A 22,882-nucleotide genomic window follows, 5' to 3' on the forward strand; every position below is an offset into this window, starting at 1 on the left:
TCCGCGGCACGTGGGATCTTCCCGGACCGGGGCACGAACCCGTGTCCCCTCCATCGGCAGGCAGATTCTCAACCACTGTGCCACCAGGGAAGCCCTAACCCTGGTCTTATTATTGATATTTAAGCCTGAAAGAACTGTCCTTGGGAATAAACTAATTTCTCTCAATCTTTACATTCCTTCATTTGTGTTATACGTGGACACATTCTGGAAGGAAAACAGGGAGGAAGGAAGGAAGGAAGGGAAGAAGGAAATGAAGGAAGGAAGAAAGGCAGGGGAGGGAGAGGAGAAGAAGGGAGGAGGACCGGATTGAGATGGCTGGACTGTACTAAAATTCTTATTTTTTAAATTACTTTCCATCACATTAGAATAATAATGCCCAATGTTCAATAAATTACGCCCAACATAATTTCCTGGACCTTACAGTTTCTAGAAAACCTAGGTCAGAAGAGGTTGCTCAGAGTCAGGTCAGCTGGGTCTCAGAGCTGGAGGGAAGCAATGGCTGAAGAGCTATAGGGCCCCTTACTGCATAAGTATCTCCCCACCAGCATCACAGAGACCAACTCTCACCTCCACACTTGCAATAGGCCCTCCACTCCCTGATAGCATCAACAGCACAGGTTGCACAAAAGCTCAGCCATTTCCCACTTCAAGGCCAGGTGTGCCAAGGAAAGGAGCTTTCATTCACTCAAATCTGTCCGAAAAGGTGAGGCCTGGATCCCCCTCCTCCAGCATCTAAGCACACACACACACACACACACACACACACACACACACACACACACACGCACACACATTTATCCTAGATTCAGTATGTCTAAAGGTTTGGATTATATGCTCTAGAAGCTACATGGTTATTGAAAGGCTTCATGAAGGTGTTGCAATGGAGGTTCAAGGCAGCCTTGAGAAGGTGTTCATGACCCGGCTGGCCAGAAGGCCAAAATGAAGAGAAAGTCCCCCATCCTGCTCCCCTGGCTCTCTAGAACCCTACAAAGATCATTTCAAGCAAAGTACTCCACTCTTTTTCCCAGAAATGCCTGCTTCACCGAGGCCTAAACTGGTAGTTCTCCACAGGGGGTGATTATGGCCCCAGGGGACATTTGGCAAAGTCTGGAGACATTTTTTTTAAACATCTTTATTGGAGTATAATTGCTTTACAATGGTGTGTTAGTTTCTGCTTTATAACAAAGTGAATCAGCTATACATATTTTTGATGGTCATAACTGCGGTAGGGGCTACTGGCATCTATGGCTAGAGGCCAGAGATGCTGCCAAACATTCTACATTGCACAGGACACCCTCCACAGCAAAGAATATTCCAGCTCCAAATGTCAGTAGTGCCTAGACTGAGAGATCCGGACCTAAACCAAACTCTCCCTGCATTGGAGGAAGTAATCCCTCAGAACTCCTCCAGCTAGTTAAGCAGAGAGCAAATTGGAGCATGGGGCTGGGGGTGGGGGAGGGAGCCCAAGAGAACCCTTTCTCAGGCCCAACACTAAGAATGGGGAGGTCCCAGCAGACTCCATCCTCCTCCTGCTTCTGCTTCCAGAACACAGAATCCTGGCATCTGAAAAGATTAAATAAAACCCATGATTCCCAGCCCCTCAGGCTGCATAACCCTGCCCCTCATCTCCTATTTCCCTCTTGCACCCCTCACTCTTGGAGCACAGTTGGAAATTCAAATTGCAATCTTTACTGTCCAGCTCTCAAAGGCTCGGCCTGCTTCCTCTCCTAGAGACAAAGTCTCCTCAACGTCCTGCCTCCCTTTGAGAGGATACCCCAAACCCTGCCTCTTTCACCAACTGTAAGTTTTTCTTCCCCACCTCCCTCTACCCCGCCTTCTCTCTCTAATTAAACCACATCCAGGGTGTTGGGAGGGAAGGGGAAAGGATTCTGAAGACTTCCGTGCTGCAGGTTCTGGGGGCCTACAGCCTCATGTTTTTTGTGAGGTGCCAGCCACGCTGTGATCATTAAACCCCACCGTGATGGGGGATTTTCTTATTGCTGTTACCCTGGGAGCTACATCTTGTTTATCAGACTCGTTTTAATTCAGCTTGGTCAGGTTCCAAGTGTTGACGTGGAGATTAAAGGCACCTGAAGAATCCAATTAGCTGCCTAGTCTTCTTTAAGCCAAAAAATCAGGTCACAAACTAGATCAAAGTGAAATTATTTCTCGACAGCTCCGTTCATTAAGGGGAGGGCGGGAGCTCACACTGCTAAGCTGGGCTCATTACGGGGATTGGCATTTTAAATACAGTATCTCCCCCAAATTACATGTTTCAGAGGTCGCAGGGAGAAACCGAGATTATCTTATGTGTAGTCTCTCTTTGGCTAATAGAAAACAGAAAGCCGAAGAACGAGCATACAACTTCTAGGAAAAGACTTAAACAAGGCCCCAATTTTCCCGGGCCGGAAAACCAAATCTGGAAAGTGGAATTTGCAACAATCACTCCCAGCCAGAGAATTCCTCCTCCGGGCAATCTAGAGAGCTGAGAAATCTAAGTTTTCCAGGTGGCCTATATTCACCCATTTTCTTGAGAGCCCACCCTTTTCCCTGGCTGGGTGCAGCTGCAAGGGAGGCCCCCTGGCAGCCCAGCCCAGCCTTCCCCCAGCCCCAGGACCCAGGCAGCCTTTGAAGAGAAACCACTCACCATTTCTGGATTCTGGGTCCCAGGCAGAGTCACTTCCAAGAGCAAGAAACTCCCCTTGGGCCTTTCTGTGTTTCTATGGGCTCTTTTGAGGGGCTGGAGAACAGAGGAGGAGGAGAGCAAGGAAGGCCCTGATCAGATTCACTTCCCAGAGGGAGGATCAAATATTGAATTGCTGTGAGGGCATTTAGAAACCCTCAACTCTACGGGAGAGAAAGAGAGACAGAAAAATTACATTTAAGAGAGCAGTAACGAGACACATGCCCTTCTTCTGTGAGCACTGATTTTGAACTAAGTTAGGAAATCAACAGAAACAGCGGCTTCCCACCCCCACCCCTGTTCCCTTCTGCTTGCAAAATTCTGCTTAGCTGCTCAGGCAACCAGGAAATCTGGGTTAGAAGATGGCATCTTTTAGGCCCTCCAGGCACAAGCTTGTGGGACACTGAAAGTGGTTAAGTTTGTGAGGGTTTTTTTGAGGGGGGTGGGGGAGTAGGATGTGGCCACTTCTGGAGTCTCTGAAATCTGAACCACTAGCAAGACCCCTCCTCAAACTTCCCAGTCTCTCCATCCCATCCAAGTAGAACCTGAGAACAAAGCCACTTGCACCTGGAGGCCTGACCCCCTTGAGTGGGGTAAAGATAGGAGAGAGAAAGGGAGACACAAGGGGAAGGAGGAACAACTAGACGGAGTCTGAAAGCTTCAATCTGCACCTCCTGCCAGGTCTGGCTGTCCCCAGATTTCTAGCTGCTGCATAACTAGCCTACTGCCTCCTCCAAGTCTGGGAACCTCCTCCAAGTCTGGCAAATTCATTTCGTGGAGGCATCCAAGGCATGGTGTTTGCTTTGGGGTTGTAGCCACCCAGGACCCCCACTAGGCTTTCCTTCTCCCTTTCATCCCCCTTAGCTGGAGCCTGCACCCGAAGGGGAGAGGCTGGGAGCTCACATCTCAGGGAGCCTCCCTCAACACTGGTAGATCTAAGGACACCGACCCCTGAGCCCAAGTCACTGTAGCCCAAAGGGATTCTCCTTGGATGATGCATTTGAAGCAGAAACAAATCATGTCTGGTGGGTTTTGTTTTTCTGCTCTGTGTGAGTATTTCCCTTCCTGGGATTATGGGATTATGTCATCCTCCCCGGATCCTTCCACACCCGCCTAGCCTATTCTCCATGCCCTGGGGCCAGGGGGTTGGCAGGGGCAACAGCGCTGCCAGGCCTCAGAAAATGCACCCTGGATCCTACACCGATTTTCTTACGTGTCCCACAACATGGAATGAACGCCCAATGTTTACGTTTTGTTTTGTTTGAAATCAGCGGCCAAAAGTGAGTTTCAAACTCCGGTCGTTTCCTAAGGAGAAATGAGAGGACACAGGTCCGCGGCGGAAGGTTGCACTAATGGGACCCCGGACCCAGTGATTCCCGTAGGGAGTCTGCCGGCCTCCAGCAAAGAGGAGCCTGGCGCAGCCGCCCCAGACCCGCCTCCCAAGGCCCGCGCTCCAGGGGTTTCGCGTCCGGGGATCGCGGAGCCAGAGATGCGCCCCGCCTGGCACTCGGGCCAGAGCCGCGTCTGCTCCACACCGCGGCCTTGTTTTTGTCCTAAAAGCCTGAGCTGAAACAGAAATCTGGGGAGTCGGGAGCTGTTGTTGGTTTGCAAACGTACGCCTTGGTCCCTCAGGGGGCTGGTCCCCGTCCTGGACTGCTGTTGTCCCTTCGCTGGTCACTCTCGCTCGGCTGGCGGAGCCGCTGCCTGAATATGGGGACCGAGATGTACGTGTCGCGCGGTGGGAGGTGCCAGCGCAGGACCTTACAAGTTTCCCGGAGAGCGCCTGGCGCCGCACGCCCAACCTCCGCCGGGTGGAGTGGGTGCGCGGACGGGCCGGCCCGGGGGCTGGAGGCGGGGTTCCCCCATCCCAGCTGTTCCCTCGGCCTCTCAGCACCCGGGACCCAAAAGAGCCAGTTCACCCCGGGTCGGCCCAATGCTAGCCGACCCCGCACCCCTCCCCAGTAAGGGCTCGCGGGCCCAGGGCCTCGGCCCAGCGTTCGCATTTGCAGCCGGAGCCGCCTCGCAGTGGGCTTGCGGGTGTGCCGATCGCGGCCTGATGAGGAGGTGCGGAGGGAAGAGACCCGAACGGCCGGGAAGAGCGGGAGTGATCGCTCCTGCCCAAGCCGGGGGCTGCCTGGGGCCGTCAGGGACCCGGGCCACAAGCCCAGCCGCCTCCGCTGCCAGGCCCGCGCGCCAGGCCCGGCCTCCGAGGGCCGCGGGTTCCGCACGCCCGCGCCGGCTGCTCCGGGCTCTCCTCTGCCGGCGCCTTCTCTCTGGCGAGCCCCTGAACCTGGCACAGACGCCGCCCAATAGACACTTCGAACAATACGGGAGAAAACGAAAGGAAGAAAGCAGTTTGCCCGCGTAAACGCCACGAGTCACTCTCCAGGTTTTCCTGGCGTCTCGTAAAGGTGGCCGGGGCCGTTTACAGTAAGAGCAGAATACTGTTTGCGACTGTACGACATAATTATCTCCAGACTTGCCTCTCCCCCCGCCCCCAGCTAGGGTTTTCACCAGCGAAAGCGGCTAATGCATTTGCACACATTAAACATCTTGAACGCATAATTACAGGCTGCAGACAGGCTGAACAATAAAATATCTCGGCTCGATATTTTTGGAAGCCTTTTGCGACTGTGCCTGGAATAAACAACAACCGCTTTCTCTATCCTCGGCCATCTCGCTGCGGCCACCGTAATTTCAGAACACCCCACTCCACCCCCTCTAGTGCTTTTGAGAAAAGGTGTCGGGTGGGGGGGCGGTACAGGCGGGAGGGTGCAGCCTTCTGGAGGGGTCTCCCGGGACGAGGGTTCTCCCAGGACGCAAGCTCTGCTCCAGGGTGCAGGGTGCCTGGGCAGGGGTGACTGGGATAAGGAGAAGAAAATAGGTTCCGAGCCCCAGAGGCTGCTTTCCTCATTAGAGGGGCACAAGTGGGGCCCTCTAGGCCTTACAGCCTCTGGGCACTGCCCTCTGCATCCTCTCCCTACTCAAAGGCTAAAAATTTTGAAGAAGGAGCTGGCTTATCACATTCCTGCCTCATAACCACCCTGAGAAGGGCGTCTTTAGACTGGGTTGGTTCCTGTTACCTGAGAAATCTGGAAAAGAAAGAGTTCCCTATTGAAGCAGCCAGATTGGGAGGAGGAAGCTGGGAGTGGTTATTTTCTCCCACGGAGACCAGGGACGCTCTAGCTTCCCTTGAGGCTTAGTTGCAGTGTCTGTAAAATGGAGATCATTATAATAACTTCAGGACCTACTTCGCAGGTTGTTATAAGGAAGCACTCAAAAAATTTTTTTATTGCCGTGTAACTTACATATATAGCAAAGCATAAAAATCTTAAGCACCCAGCTCACTGAATTTTTATATGTGTATACACTTGTGTAACTACTGCCCAGATCAAGATATAGAGCATTACCAACCCCCAAAAGGCTCCACGAAGAAGCACTTTTAAAACTAAGTTTAGTCAGTGATAATATTATTGTCTCTAACTCAAGAAGTCAACACCCCAGTCAAGTATGTGGAGCTTCTTGACCCTTAGAGACAAAAATTGACAAACCAAATATACACGGAAAAGATATTTACTATCCACACCATGGTTAGGGGCTGTAAGGACTCTGAACTGAAGGAGCATAGAGGGGCTTTGTCGACAAACCCTCAGGCACTCAGGGGTTGGGGGAAAATTGAAGATAAGGCTTTAATTCGTTTTGAGACAGTGGGGTTCTCCTGTTGCTGTAAATAGCTGGGGTTCTATATCCTGGGCTGGCATGTTCACTTCCAGGTCAGGGCAAGCCCAGCAGAGAAAAGCCTGAGAACCTCTCCCAGGGGATGAGAATCTGAGTGGGTGCCTGTAGGGCTGAGGTCTAAGTTTTGGGGTGCCTTATTTCAATGTCTCCTCTGAATCCAAATCTGGTTTGATATGTGGAGGGAATTTCCTATGATGTTTGGCCATGAGATAAACAGCGCACCCTATTTCTTGACAAGTGCTACCCCACTGGCTAGCACATGAAATTTGTGCAAATTACAAACAATACAAAAAAAGTGAATTCTCCATCTGACCCTCTGACCCCCAGTTCACCCCAGAGGAAGCCACTGTTATTGGTGGCTTGACTATCCTTCCAGCCCTTATTACTCACCCCCTTTTTTAAACCACACTGGTAGCCTTCAATATACATTCTGCCCTGGCCTTGGATTTGTTTTCCTAAATAACTGTCCAAGACAATTCTCCATGACACGGATATTGGTTCAGAAAGTTATATTCAGCCCTGGTGACTCAATCCAGCTGACCATTCAAGCTAACTTTGTGTAGCCTGGCATGGGGGAAGGGCCTGGGTTCTAGATCCAGAAGTACCTCTCAAGGGCTTGGCAACCTTAAAAACAATCATCTAATTTGGCTGCACCATCCATCATTACCAGCAACACCCCTCTCTCCTTGAGCGACCAGAACCATGCTGGGGGAAATAATCAAGGCACTGACCATGACTTTGGACCTACAACTATTCTTTGGAGTCAGGGGAAATTGGAAGCGCCTTTTGGAAGTTTTAACTCTTCTGTCTAGTAGCTATAAAAACTGTGCTCGGGTCATTAGCCCACCCTGGGTGTCTGCCTCCGATCCCATTTCCTCAGTCCTCCTTGGGGCACAGTGGGATGGCCCTGGCCCTGGCCCCCCACCCAGGCCTGGGTAGAGGCAGGAGGGCACAGTGAGGGCCTCAGCCCCAGACCTTGGACCGTGCAGTGTCTGCCAGGAGACGTCGGAGGAAACGCGTTTACCACCTGGGCGACCTTGACTGCAGCCGATTAAAGTTTAATCCGAGGTGTGTACTCAGCCTTGCCATGTTATTTAAACACATCAAAGGTCATAAAAAGATTCCAATGCCGTGAGCGGGTCCGAAGCGGGCCCATAGGGAGCCGGCGCTTAATTCTGAATTCGCTTAATTCTGAATTCGCTTAATTCCAGAGCCAGAATTTGGAGCACGGGGCGGGGCAGGGGCCATAAGAAAGAAAGAAAAAGGTTTGCTTTCCCAGCGGAACTCCAGACTTCAAAAAGCGACGGGGGAAATCGAGTCTCGGGCACCGGGAACAGACAACGCCCTTCAATTCCGATTAACTGGGAAGACATCTAGTGGGAAGAGGTCGCAACTGCAGCGGCGCCTTGCGAGCATCCTCGGCCTCTGCCTGCCGCGACCGTGACTGCCGCTAAACTGTGCGGGGGTGGGAGGGCCTGAAAGAGAAGACCCTTCCTCCCCGGCCGCCCCTTCGAAGCATGCGGCTGCCTCGGTGTTCCCGGGCCAGGGCAGGGATCCCACTCAGGACCGAGGCACTATTTCCACCTCAGAGAGGAAAGGTCTAGCTCTCATTGGCTTTCCTCTCTCCAGGCTGGGGTCCTGGTCAGCCAACGGAGGGCATTTGGGCCCAGGATCCTCAGATATCCGTTCAACTCTTCCTGGAAATCCTGAACCCAGAGCCAGCAGAGTGCTGGAGCGACATATGTGGTTTCTCCTCCAGGGTACCGAGTGACTCTGGGAACCAAAAGATCGCTGCAGAATTCAGGTGAGGCAAATGCCCTGAAGCCCATCCCACCCGGTGGTCTGCTTTGAGCCCTCGCCACCTGCGGGCTGGTGTTGGCCAGGCACACTGCAAAGCTGTAGGAGCCCAGCTTCCCACGGTGCACAGGTGTGTTTTCACTGCATCTCTGTTGCAGAGCCATTGGACCTTGCCCTGTCTTCTTTCTCTTGCCCAGACTGTCTCATTTCTATGGAGGACTGGGTGCCTTTCACAACCCTGGGAGAATGGGCCCCGCCATGGAATGCCGTCTCTTACATTAGCTCTCCCAGCTGCACCAGCACCTCTTCCTAACCTGGAGGTGGGCGGAAAGATAGGTGGATTCTGTTGCAGGCCTCCCCATCTGCCTCAGAGATGCCAATTGTAGCTTCTCTCTTGGCTGCCTTCACCTGTTTAAAAGCAGGGTCTTCTCCTCGGGCCCTCACGGCTGACCACTTTGGCTGGATCTAACTTTTCCCTCTTGTTCCATTGACTGTGGCACTACATCATCTAAGAATTATCAGGGAGGAAGAGCAGTGCCAGGATGCCTTCTGATGATACAGAAGGCCAAGGGATACGTATGTGCCACATTTCAATGTGTGAATCCCAGGACTTCATGGATCCACGACTGGGCCCCCCAAGAGTGGGCCTGCGGACCCGCTGATAGACCCTCCAGGCCCTCTGGGGTGGGGCCTGAAGGGGCTAGTGATGATTGCTGAGAGTTGCCCTCGATAGGAGGACTCCACCTTATGCTCAGTCCAGGGCTGTCAGAAGTGGCCTCCTCCCTCCTCCTTTTGTCCATCAAGTTGCCTTCTCCACACCTACCCATACTCCGGGGCTTAAACATTCCCTGATTCTCAAAGGAGGGCTCAGGGAATCCTGTTCTTTTGCTTTGTGTTATCCTACTCCCCCCGAAATGAAAGGAACTGGAAACAGTGGATAAGACAATTGTAGGCAAACGATTTGAAGCCCTTCACCAAGATGTTAGCCAGCCCTGTCAACACTGAAGTCATCCCCAAAGGAGTATAAGGTGTATGGTCCCTTGTGCCCTCTCCTCTTCATACCTCTTAGCCGGGTGAATCTCGTTCCTCAGGTAGAGAGACTCCCTTCGGTTTTATTGAGCCCGATACAGACCATGAGAGCAGCAGTGAGTGGAGTGGGGTGAGGGGGAAAGGACTGCTCCTGGTTTAACCAGCTTTAACTTCAGGGAATGAAAAACTGAGACTTGGGTCCTGTTGAAAATGAACTTGGGATGCAAGGGCCTGACACAATCTGGGTCCCACACAAGCTCAACGGGCTGTGTGCTTGGAACAGAGCTGACCCCTCACTCCCCTGCATCTACCTGAACAACCCAGAAAGCCCCCTCCCAGCCCACCTGGCTAAGCCAGCACTGGACCCATGGCTGGATCCCCAAGCCCCAGCCAGCCCCGCTCTGCTCTGCTCCCAGCTCGGGTCCCTGGGGATGTCTATTCCTCTGGGTGACAAACGAGTCTGTTTGCTCTCAGTGACATCAAATTACTTTGCACCAGCCAAGGGTCCCATGACCCGACATAACCCCACATTAGGTCCTAGAAATGTAAAGAAATATGGCCTTTTTAAAAGTGGCTGAGAGCACGTAATTGCTAGCAGGCTCGAGGGGTTGTCCCAAGTATGGCTCAAGACCTATGCTGGGGCAGCGGATACCAGCCAGAATTCCTTGCTCCGGCTCTCTATGGGCAGAAGTTCATGCTCACATTTAACTCTGGACTCCAATCGGTTTTTCAAACTTCAGATTATTTTTGTGCCGTTAAAGAAATCGCAGGGAGACCTGCAGCCTAAGCGTCCCCTCCACCCCAGCAGCACCCACCCCCCACCAGGCAGGCTTTCTCGGAGAACAGGCTTCCGCAGAGAATGGGTTTCTGTGGAGCTTTAAAAACACGGGCCTGACTTGGGCTACATGGCTTGACTTTTTAACGGGAGTTATGGTTTCCTTACTTTTTATTTTGCACCCTCCCGTCTCCCCTTTCCTCTTTGTCTCCCAGCTTTGCTGCGGTATGTCTCTCGTCCCTTCTCCCTCTTCCTCCGAATCTTCCCACTTCTGCAGTCTCGACCCGTGAGGATGACCCAAACCATAATCCCCGTGGTGAACTCCATCCTGGAATCAGGAGACCAGGGACCCTTGAAAGAGCTGCCCAGATCCCTGGTAGGGGCTGACCTTGCTGCAGCTCCACAGGCTGCAGGGGAGGGACTCGAGGCCAATGTCTCCAGGGGCTTCCGCTGGGTGTAGTTGGAGTGGTCAGAAAGTTACATAAAATCTGTGCACATAATTTCTCCTTTTGCTTAATTTACACATCTCTTATGAGTTTAGCCAAAAAGATCTTTTCTACTGTGATGAGCAGTTATTTTAGCATATATCTTAGTATATATTATGAGCATAAAAGCATCCCAGGGTCAAAGTGTCCCGGATATTTAACAACTCCTCAAAAAAATTAATTAAGGAGACATAAACAATCCAAATGCAAAATAACCCAACACTCTGTCACAGAAAGGATGACCAGTATCCACTCAGACAAGTAGGATTCGAATTTATTAAGTAGCTGGCTGGTGTAGAATTTGTCAGATTCAACGGTTTGCTATTTTCCATTTTTTGCTTTCTAAAATTGCCAAGGCTTTAGTTAAATCACGCTTCAGAGGAGGATCATACTCATTGTCAATTAGACCACTGAATTAAAACAAAGCAAGCCATAACACCTTTAGTCATTCTTTTAAAAAATATTTTACTGCTGAGGAGTTTTTTTAAATACATAGAATTGCATTTGTTTTTGAAAACTGTGGTTACTGCAATGATATATCAACCCAGCACAAACTTTCCCTTCCTAGATTAATCAGTAGAAGTCTCTCTTTGCTTTCTACAAGGGGAGGAGGTGTGTTGAAATGGGAAATGATTATTTGTCCAATAAGAGGGAAATAGATGTCAATTTAGGACATAGAAAGGACTGAGGCATGGTTTTCATCTCTCCTCCCAAATCCTGATGCAGCAGTAGAAATCTTCAATTAAAGGACGACACGCTCATGGTAAAGGGTAACATGTGTCTCACTCATACATATGTATTCTTGATGAAGAGACACATAAAATTTCAGGCGAGATGCCCAACGCACCACTCTCCTTTTTTGTCCAGATTTCTCTTGGGTGGACCCTCAAGTTCTTTCTAGATTGTAATCAGAAAAATTCAAGTTCAAACACACTGACCTCTTACCCTCAGACATAGGAAGGATTCCTTTTATTGAGCAATTTTGCTTAACCTTGAAATTTATCTTCAAAATCCTATGTTGGAAGTGAAATGATGTGATGCCTGGGATTTACTTTAAAATACTCCAGGGGAAAAAAAAGAGTGGAAGTGGACAATGAAACATGAAAGACTAAATGATAATAATGGTTGAAACTAAGAGTTGTTTGGGTATATAGGGGTCCGTTGTACTTTTGTGTGTGTTTGGAAAGTTCCATAATAAAAAGATTTTTAAAAAAATATTGTGCTAGGCAAAGGTGGAAAAATGATCCCTGCCAGGGGGTCAAATAAAAACGTAGTCCGCCGGGTAGCACCTGGAGTTACCCTTTTAATCTTCGTTTTCCAAAAACGGTAAACGACCTTGCTCCCTTTTTCATTTCTCTGGAATCAGCCAGCCATCCCCATGCTTTCTTTCCGGCAAGCTCACTTTCCCAACCCATAAACTGAGCATCCAAACCCGAGGTTGGGGGCTGATTAATGGAGCTTCCGTACTCAGCTCCTCTGACCAGAGTGTAAATACCCATAAAAACTAATATCAAAAGTTTTTATTGAGCTGCTTCGTTTCCCTGAGCGTTGGGGCGAGCGGGGCCAGGGCAGCGGTACAAAGGAGCGGCAGCTGCGCCACGAGCAACGTCGGCGCTTCTGATCGGCTCAGCGCGGGTCCCCAGAGCCAGCCAGAGTTTCTGGGGAGAACACCCGAACCAGGTAAATGCCAATCGGGGGCTTGCCTTCCACTGGGGACAGGTGTATTTGCAAAACCGCGGGGGAGGGAATGGTGAGTGGTTGGAAAAATCAGCAAGGGTAGGAAGACGCCAGCCACCCCGAAATATGTCACCAGACTGGTCCGACAGGGTGAACTATTCTTCCTCAAGACTTGGTATGATGCCTGTATTTCACCCACAGGACTTTGGATGTCCGCGTTCACTGGGTGTGTGCGCTCATTTGATGCGTGAATCTGTGTGTGCACACACATCGTTACGATTAGGGCATATAACCTGCACGTAAAAGTCTGATCACACCTCTCGGTTCTCTGTTCCGAGTTCCCCTTTCTCGTGGCTGCGCTGGTGAGTTTTCTTCCCTTAGCTGCTCTATGCATTAAGAATCTGCCACCCGGGTCAGGGACGTGGGAGTCTTTGGGGAGAGACGGACTTACGCGGGCCCAGGCCCAGGCCGCGTGGCCGCCTGCACCGGTTTCTCGGCAAGAAAGCGGTGGGCTCCGCGGGGCCAGGCTTACGTCCAAGCCCCCTATTTCCTTCAAATCTTCGAATGTCTTCGGTGTATTTGTTGACATAATGAATCCACAGCCCCCAGAGCTGGTTTCCTGTTTTGTTGCGGGCCCGAACATCAAGCTAGGATGGGGGTGGAAGCCGGCAGTTGGGACTCCTCTTGGGTTGTGGCAGGGACAAACAGACAGCGTCGGGACAGAGATCTCTCGCCCTTTTCACGCCGCAGCCTCCCAGAAATCCTCGGCCTTCCTGCGCTCTCCCGGCGCCCCGGCGGAGTGACGGGAAGCTCACTCCCTGGGTGGCGTGGGCCCCACAGTCCTGTGGACGGGTACCCTGGCCGGCCCACTGAAGACTGCGAGAAGGCGCTTCCTCCCTCTGAGGAGCGCTTCTCTGAGTTCCCTCTGCTTCTAACGCAGGCTCCCACCCTTTAAGTGGAGGCTGAATTTCCAGGTCCTGTTAACAGTAGAGCGGCGGCAGCACGGCGGCAGCACCGTCGGGGCAGGCAGCACTCCCCTCACCATCACTGCCTCCGCCGCCACTGGAGGAATCACCCAGGCCTCCCTGAGCCCGAGGGCCGCTGGTCTCAGAGGCGAGAACGCACCCTTCACTCCAAGTTTGCGCCAAGCTTGCGGAGTCTGGGCACCGCTGGCTGGCACTGTGCAGAGGGGCTTGCTCCTCAAGGGAGCCTGGGACCTGGGCCTGGTTGTTCTAAAAGGGGAGACGCCCCTATTCCTGCTCAAGGACTTGCTGTGAGAAGTACCACAGGGCAGGGCTGGAAGTGGGGTCCTTTCTGAAGCTCTGTGCACTGGTGGCCTTGAAGGCCTGGTACCAGAAGGAACACACCAGGCAGAGGAAGAGCTGCTCCTCCAAAAACTCACTGTCCTCAAAATCCACAGGATGAGGGCATCTTTCAAGACAAAGTGGGGGGGTCTTCGTGGATCTTCCTGATCTTGCACATCCTCCCATTTTCACCACGTTAGCGTTTGACTTCCCACAGTCCAAAACTGTCCCTACAGCCTTGGGCCTTGTGCTGCCTTCAAATGCCAAAAAAAAAAAAAAAAAAAAAAAAAGAAAAGAAAAAGAAAAAAAAACGAAAGAAAGAAAGAAAAGAAAAAAAATCTAGAACAAAAGCTTCAGCAAGTGACTCAGGAGGGGCCATTTCTCTGCCTACTGGCCAGCGCTGGCCCAAATTTCTTCAGAACCTACCCTTTCTCCTTAAGAACGATTACAGCTTCCACCCTGGTGGGGAAACATAAAGCCCACCATGAACAAAGCTGTCCCTCAACTGCATCTGTCCCAAACAGTCTGGTTGACTAGAGTTTTGGAAGTGCTATCCTGTTCTGGTGTTGCCCCCTTTCTCTCTTTCTTTCTCTCTTAGCTAGCCTCAGCTTCTCAGCCATTTCCCCGTCTGGATCTTTCTTCCTTTGCCATTATCTCTGAGCCCCTACCCCTCCTGCAATGGGAGAGAGAGGGTTAAGATGTTCTGCAAATGCAGCTCGTAAAGCTGCTTGGATACATTAGAAACACATGAATATCCTGAAATACAAAGTGTCTTTAAAACCAACCAAGGAATGTTTATCCTAATGCTGGATGGATGCAGAGAAATAGTGCCAGAGAGCAGTGCTGACAGCCTCCTCCAAGTTAAAGTGAGAGCAGGTAAATTTCATTTGCTAGTGAAAATCAAACTCGATTAAAACCCGGTTTCCCTTTGTCCTTTTCTCTTCCAACCCTGGGAACCCAGGGCCTCATAGCTCAGGCTGGCAGCGAGTCCCCACCCCCCCCTCCCAAAAAAACCCAGCCACAGTATCTTTCTTCAGCTCCAGAGCAACCAAAGTCCCTCAGGGCACCCCAGCCTGCCCTAGGAGGTCGGAAGCTATGCCTGCCAAGGCACTGGCAAGAGAGAGGATCTGGCAGCTCCTGGAACAAAAGCTGCTGCCCTCCAATCTTGCCGTGCTGCCCACTCGGGGCTCCTCTTAAGGAAATCAGGGAGCGCCAGGCAAAGCCCACCTTCACTCCTGCCACCCTCTTGCTCAAGGGACTACTGCCACCCGCAGATCCCAATGAGTGCCATGGCTTCCCAGCAAAGCCTACAAAGGGTCTGAGGATAAAATTGTCATTGCCGGGATTCAAGTTGAGGCATCTCCCTGCAATCCCATAGGAATTCCTGAGCCTGGTAGACAAAAAAAGCAGAGGGACAGCTCAGAGGATCAGACCCAAGCAGCTGGGCAGGCAAGTGAGTCTTGACCTTGCCGTTGGGAAAAGAGGAAGATCACTGGGAGAGTCTGTGGTTGCTTCCCAGAGCACTCTCCAGTTCTTCACTGCCTTCCAACCTTTCTTTTCCCACAGCAAGCAGGTTTGGTGGCTGCCTGGAGGGCTAAAAGGCTAAGAAACAATATTGGGAACCTACAGTGGATCTCTTAGGTCTCTCAGCAATGGACAAGAAGGGGAGAGAAAGAGGTTTACTTCAAAGTAAGGAGAAATTCTAGAAACCCAAAATTATTCATGGAGTTCATTCAAATTCTATAAACCATCCCCACTGGTGGCTACAACTCGATATCTAAAGGGACCTGCAAACTTTTAAAAACAGTGAAGGCACACCAGGACACCACTAACTTGCCTGGTAGAAAAATCACTTTGTGTATATTGAGATCCAAGACAAGAAGGGAACAGGCAGGCTGCCTCCCTCTAAGTAATCACATCTCGAGAGTTTTTAAAATTTGATAGATATTCGGAACTAAGAAAATATCCCAATAACTTGATCACGAAAGATCCACCACAAAGCTCAATAAATAATTCAGGCCTGAAGCCCTTCCTTTGCGGGGTTACCAAGTTTAGGAAGCAAAGCTTAATTCGAGATGCAATCCAAAGCCTTCCCCCAAGTGCCGCCCCTCCCAGACAAACCTTCTTGGGGCTCCTCAGCAGACAAGATGAAATCTTGTCTCACCATTTTTGGTGAGGAGGGACCTAGCTGGCTCTGGCAGTCTGTGGAGCTGGGGCCCTTCCTCTGCATGCAGGGCTCGGTCTCCGGTGAAGTGGGGAGAGTGAGGGAGGAATGTGGAGCTGGCCTTGGCCGCGGTGTGCACCGGGAGGCAGCTGCGCCATGGCCAGAGGTGAGCTGGCACAGGCGCTGGCTGGTGGGGGCTCCCCGAGCTGTGTTTTCGTTTTTCCGGGTCTGGCTGGAAAACAGAAGAGGAACGAAGCCTGGGCCAAGAGCAGGGCGGAGGCAGAGAAGAAGAGTCTGTAAACACCGCCCCAAAAACTCCACAAAGGCAGCAAAAATTGCTGGGTAACCAAACAGAGCCAGAAACAGGAGGAATTCTAAAGGAAAAGGGAATCAAGAGTGAAGGGAAGTGGGCAGTGGGCCTTTAGGAGCTGCCTGGGTCTCCAGGCTTGCCTGGCAGTTCTCAAGATGGCTAGACTGCAACTTTCAACTTGACCTTGGCCTCCAGCCGTGTCTGACCTGTATGTAAAACAGCCCTTAAGTCCTCAGGAACTGGGGCCTCAAACCCTACCCTGTCTCTTTGTCATCATGAGTTTTACAATGCCACTTGGAGGAAGGAAGGGGGGTGAACGGGCCGGAAAGTAACACAAAAATCAGGTCCCTACAGAGGCTGGTTCTTTAGTCTGCAAATGGCCAGTCAGGGAGGAGGTAAACTGGGGGCAAATCAATATTTACCCAGAGCTACTAAAAAGGCAGGAGGGAAAGGGCACACTGGGTATGTGTATGACGGGGGGGGGGGGTCATGGAAGGTTTTATTGGGCAACACTTACATTGGTCCAGGCAAACCTGGAATTAGGGCAGATAAAAGCCAGAGCCCAGCCTCGTTGGTCCGGACACTTTGGGAAGACAAGGAACCTTAGAGAGCAGACCAGGGCGGGGGTAAGGGGTGGGGATATTCATAGTGCCCTGATCTGAGGGCTGAGTCTGCACGCTGAGACAGGAGACAGGTCCAAGCCTGGCTGCTCACCAGTCCACCCGGGATGGAAGGGAGTCCAGCACTCTTCCAAACTCTGATGCTCTGGTGGAATGCACTCAGGTTCACTTTGAATGCATGTTCCCTTTCTGGAAATCTGACCAGCTCACAGCATCCACAATGGGAGGTGAAAGTATGTGACTCGAAAGCGACAGGACCCCCAGAATCCCTCTCCAAAATATGGCAGCTGCTTGCCTCTTCCAGCACCAACACCCCACTGTGCTCTCAGGAAAGGGTCGCATTTCCCAGGCACAGAGGAAAAAAAGCTTCTCGAGCTGGTTCATGGCCAGAGGAGGACCAGGCACCCGCTGCAAGCTGGAGACAGTGCTCTCCCCAGTCCTACTTGGCGGGGGGAGGTGTGAAGTGGCCCCAAAGAGTCCCTTTCCCCTGTCCCAAAACGGAGTGCAATAGAGAGTGCCCAGGTGTCTGGAGAGTCAGCTCCAGCCCAGGCTCTGTGAAGCCTCATTAAAGCCCCAGAAAGGGGGCTCGAGTCCCAGCTCAGCACCCAGCTGGGGCCTGTTCCTCTTAACCTCCTTCCAAGACAGGCTAGCCTGGCTGGAGATGTGGGAGCACTAAATAACGGTGCACAAAGATCGCTCTCTCCATCTCAAAGTCTCTGGAGGAGGAAGAGTTGTTACTGGGACAAAGTGAGGAACAGTCAGTATATAATAGCATGAGTGTGTGATCAGAGTATACTTGGGTGTGTGTGTGCGTGTGTCCGTGTGGGTGTGATGGGTCGTTCTGAGAATATGGGCCTAAATGCGAGTGTAGGAGATTGCCCACCAACACTGTGGACAGAGAAGGGGAGAAAGCTTCTATATGTAGTCCAAGTTTTCCAGTGGGATGTCCTGGGACCCATAAGCCAGGCGCATCCACAAACGCCCCGCCACGGTTCCCCCGGAAAGAGAGCCAAATCGCGACGCTGTCGAAGCCGAAAGCGCAAGTGTCCGTGCTGGTGTCTCGCTGCAGAAAGAGGCGCGGATACCTGGAAAGAAAACAGCGCCGGAGGCCCCAAGAAACACCCAGCCTGGTCTACGCCTCGCTACTTTACCGTCCCCAGCCGTCCGCAGATTTACCTGACCTGTTCCCACCGCCTCAGGTCGCAACCCAACACCTCGCCCCATCCCCTTCCCGCCTTACGCTGCTCCGAGCCCCACTGAGAGCGGGGAAGGGAAGCGGAGCTGCGAGGAGGTCGCTCTTCCCTCCCGGTCCCGCCCGCCCTGTCCTCCGCCCCTACCCTTCCGCACCCCCCGCCTCTCCCCTGGGTGAATGGTGCGCGGCCGCGCGGCGGGCGCTGGCGCTGGGGACCTCGCGGGCGGCGGCAGGGACGGCGGGCGTACAGAGCAGAACCGGGGTTGGAGCCGCCCGCTTTGCATACGCCATGGGCGGAGCGGGGGGGGGGGCCGGGCCAATGGGCGGCCGCCTGGCGCGACCCCGCGGGGCGCGATCCGCCCCCCTCGCTCTGGCCCCGGCCCCGCGCCGCGCGCTCTTCACTTCTTGGGGGCTTTTTAAAACAGCGCCACTGGGGTCTTCTCCATGCGGCTCGTGCTATGACAGCCTCCGTGCTCCTCCACCCCCGCTGGATCGAGCCCACCGTCATGTTTCTCTACGACAACGGCGGCGGCCTGGTGGCCGACGAGCTCAACAAGAACATGGAGGGGGCGGCGGCGGCGGCGGCGGCGGCAGCGGCGGCTGCGGCCGGGGCCGGGGGCGGGGGCTTCCCCCACCCGGCGGCTGCGGCCGCGGGGGGCAACTTCTCGGTGGCGGCGGCGGCCGCGGCGGCTGCGGCGGCCGCAGCCAACCAGTGCCGCAACCTGATGGCGCACCCGGCGCCCCTGGCGCCCGGCGCCGCGGCCGCCTACAGCAGCGCGCCCGGGGAGGCGCCCACGTCGGCCGCCGCCGCCGCTGCCGCCGCCGCCGCAGCTGCAGCAGCGGCGGCGGCGGCGTCGTCCTCGGGAGGACCGGGCCCCGCGGGCCCAGCGGGCGCCGAGGCCGCCAAGCAGTGCAGTCCCTGCTCGGCGGCGGCGCAGAGCTCGTCGGGGCCCGCAGCGCTGCCCTACGGCTATTTCGGCAGCGGCTACTACCCTTGCGCCCGCATGGGCCCGCACCCCAACGCCATCAAGTCGTGCGCGCAGCCCGCCTCGGCCGCCGCCGCCGCCTTCGCGGACAAGTACATGGACACCGCCGGCCCCGCGGCCGAGGAGTTCAGCTCCCGCGCTAAGGAGTTCGCCTTCTACCACCAGGGCTACGCGCCCGGACCTTACCACCACCATCAGCCCGTGCCTGGCTACCTGGATATGCCGGTGGTGCCGGGCCTCGGGGGCCCCGGAGAGTCGCGCCACGAGCCCCTGGGTCTTCCCATGGAAAGCTACCAGCCCTGGGCGCTGCCCAACGGCTGGAACGGCCAAATGTACTGCCCCAAAGAGCAGGCGCAGCCTCCCCACCTCTGGAAGTCCACTCTGCCCGGTAAATGGCGACCCTTTCTCAGTCCCGGTCCTCCGGTTCTGCTCCAGCTTCTCCTTCGCTCGCTCCTGGGTCACCCTCGTGCCCCTCTGCTCTCTCCCTGGCCTGTCCTAGTGGTGCTGCACCCCTGGGAGCCCGATCCCGGCTGGCCTGCGCTGCCCGCACTGCCCTTGAGTTGGGCTGGTCCTGGCTCTCCCTGGGTGAGGGATAGCTGAGAAGAAGATTGTGGGGACCCTAGCTGGCTTCCTTCTCCCTCTGCGCCCCGCCCTCGCCAGCCCTTGACGCCCTCGCCAGCCCTTGACATCGACTTAAGTAAGGATGGGAAATTGACCTGGAAACGGCTCACCAAATTGCCCGTATTCGTTCTCTCAAAAATCCTTCAGTGTAGAAACATCAAGTGTTGGGGCTTTGGGGATACAGCGAGGAATCAGGGCATAGAAGTGTTGTCCCCTGAGCCTGGTGCTAACGTTTGGGCCAGGAGATCAAGCAAAGCCCGCTGCCGTGTGGGCAGAGTGGCCCGGGCTGGGGTGGTCATTGGATCCCTGGGCGATTTCATTTCATTGCAGAACTAACCACCCTCCCCACTGGCCCTCCAGATTTTGGCAGAAAGGCTGGATTGTACAGCATGGCAAAGGGCAGCCGGGCACTGCAAGGCGGTGTCTCAGATGGAGCTGTTGCCTGTGTCCTGGCCTGGATCTGACCCTTCTGTAACTTGCCTTCTTCCCTATTTTCCAGATGTGGTCTCTCATCCCTCAGACGCCAGCTCCTACAGGAGGGGGAGAAAGAAGCGCGTCCCTTACACCAAGGTGCAATTAAAAGAACTCGAACGAGAATACGCTACAAACAAATTCATTACCAAGGACAAACGGAGGCGGATATCAGCCACCACGAATCTCTCCGAGCGGCAGGTTACAATCTGGTTCCAGAACAGGAGGGTCAAAGAGAAAAAAGTTATCAACAAACTGAAGACCACTAGTTAATGGATTAAAAGTGGAGCTAGAGGGCAACTTGAAGAAATGCTTCAGAACTCGTTGCTTTGTCCAGATAATGATAATAATGCTAATAATAATTGAAGAATGGGAAAGAGAAAGAGAGATACTGGCATTTTGCTTTCCTAAGGGGGATCTTTTTCTCCTGTGGAATCTACAACTCTTTTAAAACTTTACTTTAAGAAATGGTAAAGACTGCCAGTTCTCCCGCCAACCCCACCAGACCGTTAAATGACAAACTCTAGAGTCAAACATCAACCCCGAAATACGCAATTTCAGATAAGTTACACATTTACTGAAATCTTGTAAGTATTTATGTGACCGTTATATTTTAGGACACTGTGTTATATGATAATAATCCGAAAGTTGGTTACAAATGCAAGAGGCTGTTGTAAACATATGCTTGTCCTTGGGTCACCATCACCATCCCCTTTGCATGTTAAGTGACTGCTCAGGTAAATCTTAGTGAAAGTCCTACCATTGTTGTATATTCTGCAAAACATGTCATGTATAGATTTAGAAAGGAAAGGAGAAGAAGGTACTGAAATAATGATCTTGGACTATTTACTATGAAGGGACAAAGGGAGAGAAAGCTCTTCCGAGGATCATTTGTCTTGGTAGTAAATACAACCAGCTGAGTGAGCCTTTGAGGCTACAGGGGAACCCCAGATTGGGAATGTCCTTCTGATAATAATTTTTACTTGCTTATGACAAGATTTTTTGTGGCATTTCGACAGTATTTTCTGCCCCAATATAATCTACTTTTCAAAGGATTTGATAGCTTTAAAAAATATTTAAAGCATCAGATAATTCACAGAATTCACTTTGTGTCAGATCTCCTGAGAGGTCCTACCCTAACATGGTGGGCTTTGGTTTGAACACAATTAATTTTTCATTTAAATTGATATTTCCCAATACTTACTAAACATATTGCTGGAGAAATCATTTTCCTTTTTTATTTTTAAGAAAAGTCAGAATGGAAATCCATTCCCCTGAGACAGTTAGATGTTTACTTTCTATATTTTGATCTATTAAGGGATTAGTATTTTTTCCTTGTTTATTGTGTTATGAGACTGCATTAGAAAGTTTAGGGATTCATCTTCACAGCACATCTTTAATCAAACAGTTATTTCAACCAGCACATTCATTTTGTTCATATTCACTATAAAATGCTATCTTGTAAATAAAGACATTCAGCACACTGTGAAAATGTATTTGTGCACCTGCTTTTCAAATATTTCTACTAAAAATAATAGTAAAAAAAAAACAACTTAGACCTGTAGATAGTTGATATAGTGGTATTAATTATGTTAATAAAATAGTCACTGCCATTAAAATCTGAAGGAAATACTCGTTATTTTCCTATGCTAAACATGCACTGCACAGAAGGAAAAGGAGCAGGTTTGTCCTATACAAACCAAGGACCATTCTTTTCTATTATTATTCAGTTTTGTTTTGTTTTGTTTTTTGGCTACAAATTTTTCAAGCAAAAGGAGAAATCCCTCACAACTAAAATCCTAAAAATTTAGATAAGTGCTTCAAGAAGGTTAAAGTGTCAGGTATTCTAAAAGGGAGAGAAAAGAAAGGAGGAAGAGATAATATAAATTCCCAGGCTCCCTGTGGAAAATGAAAACCAGTTGTTTAGTATCAGCAATGCCCAGGCTGTCGTATTTTAAAGTCTGCTGTTGGGTCTGCATGTGTCTGAGAGGGCAGGTTTTGATATTTGTTGAAATGACAGGACTAGGAAAGGCCTTAAACCTTGACCTTGATGAAAAAAGACAATTTGTGACCTTGACTTTTGACAGCTCATGAATTGGCCTCGGCTGGATTAGTAGATCAAGGGCGCCACCTCGCGTTGACAAGCTTCCTTGTAATTCTTCAGCTTCAAGGGAATCAAAAGGTCTTACCTCCTTGACTCCTTGTTTTAGAGATTTAGTACTCGTTTCTTTGGCTCCAGATGGAGCAAATTTGAATATATGTAACTTATACATGTGCCTGTATATATGTGAATATATATATCATATGTGTATACATGTATGCATTTGCATATCAGTGCTTGTGTGTGCTTGTATATGTATTTGTAGAATCTGTACAGATATAGTATCATTAATTACTGATGACCCAGGATGATATAATTTAAGGTGATTTCAAGAGTTCAGGTACAAAATGTACCTTACACTGATGAAGTTTTGCTCCTTTTCTTTAATGGCCAAGTTTGATTTGTATTCACAGTGGCTTGCTCTGCATCAGATTTCTGCAGATCTGCTTTTAAGCTGTACATTTTTGTTACAGTCTAAGAGGTGTTCTTAAATAACCATTCTTTCTTGGCCCTCACCCTCCAAGGTGGTCTACCATCCTAATTAGAGCTATAGGGGAATCTATACGGTAAATAAAAAGTTTCAGATGCCTTTCTAACTCTAGGGCTCTAGAGTTACATGTCAGAAATTCAAAGAAACTCACCTCTTAAGAGGTCAGTATGGAGAGCTTAAAGATCTCATATCTACAAAATGACCATAATATGGATGCAGAAGGAGAGTTATCCTGGATAGCTCAGAGTTGAGTGCTGCGCCTGGGTGGTGTGCAATCTTATACTGATGTTTTCTAAGCTGCCATATGATTTATGGAAGAAATATATACATTTAATATTAACAACCACCATCAAAACTATACTGGTAATAACAATCATATCTACTACTTATTGACCCCAAACAACACATCAGATGTGTTTAGAGTCATAACTAATACATA

The 22,882-nt window shown here is 51.3% G+C and overlaps 1 protein-coding gene and 1 long non-coding RNA gene across 2 annotated transcripts; one reads left to right on the forward strand and one right to left on the reverse strand.

The window, feature by feature from the left end:
• Nucleotides 1-1,143: 1,143 nt before the first annotated feature.
• Nucleotides 1,144-4,643, reverse strand: LOC114486244 (uncharacterized). The gene is made up of 3 exons (XR_003679650.2): nt 4,301-4,643; nt 2,648-2,847; nt 1,144-1,563 (listed from the first exon to the last, which is right to left on the reverse strand). It is a non-coding gene; the product is annotated as an uncharacterized lncRNA (long non-coding RNA).
• Nucleotides 4,644-18,138: 13,495 nt separating this feature from the next.
• Nucleotides 18,139-22,122, forward strand: HOXA13 (homeobox A13). Its single transcript, XM_024131939.2, has 2 exons — nt 18,139-19,148; nt 19,881-22,122. Exons 1-2 carry the CDS (start codon nt 18,233-18,235, stop codon nt 20,123-20,125), a joined length of 1,161 nt encoding a protein of 386 aa, XP_023987707.1. The 5' UTR covers nt 18,139-18,232; the 3' UTR covers nt 20,126-22,122.
• Nucleotides 22,123-22,882: the final 760 nt, after the last annotated feature.

The sequence above is a fragment of the Physeter macrocephalus genome, chromosome 5, assembly GCF_002837175.3.
Source record: "Physeter macrocephalus isolate SW-GA chromosome 5, ASM283717v5, whole genome shotgun sequence".
Taxonomy (NCBI): domain Eukaryota; kingdom Metazoa; phylum Chordata; class Mammalia; order Artiodactyla; family Physeteridae; genus Physeter; species Physeter macrocephalus.

Coding starts and splice junctions, on each gene's coding strand:
- HOXA13 (XM_024131939.2), top strand. CDS start 18,233: ATGACAGCCTCCGTGCTCCTCCACCCCCGCTGGATCGAGCCCACCGTC. Junction 19,149..19,880: donor CTGGAAGTCCACTCTGCCCG/GTAAATGGCGAC, acceptor CCTATTTTCCAG/ATGTGGTCTCTCATCCCTCA.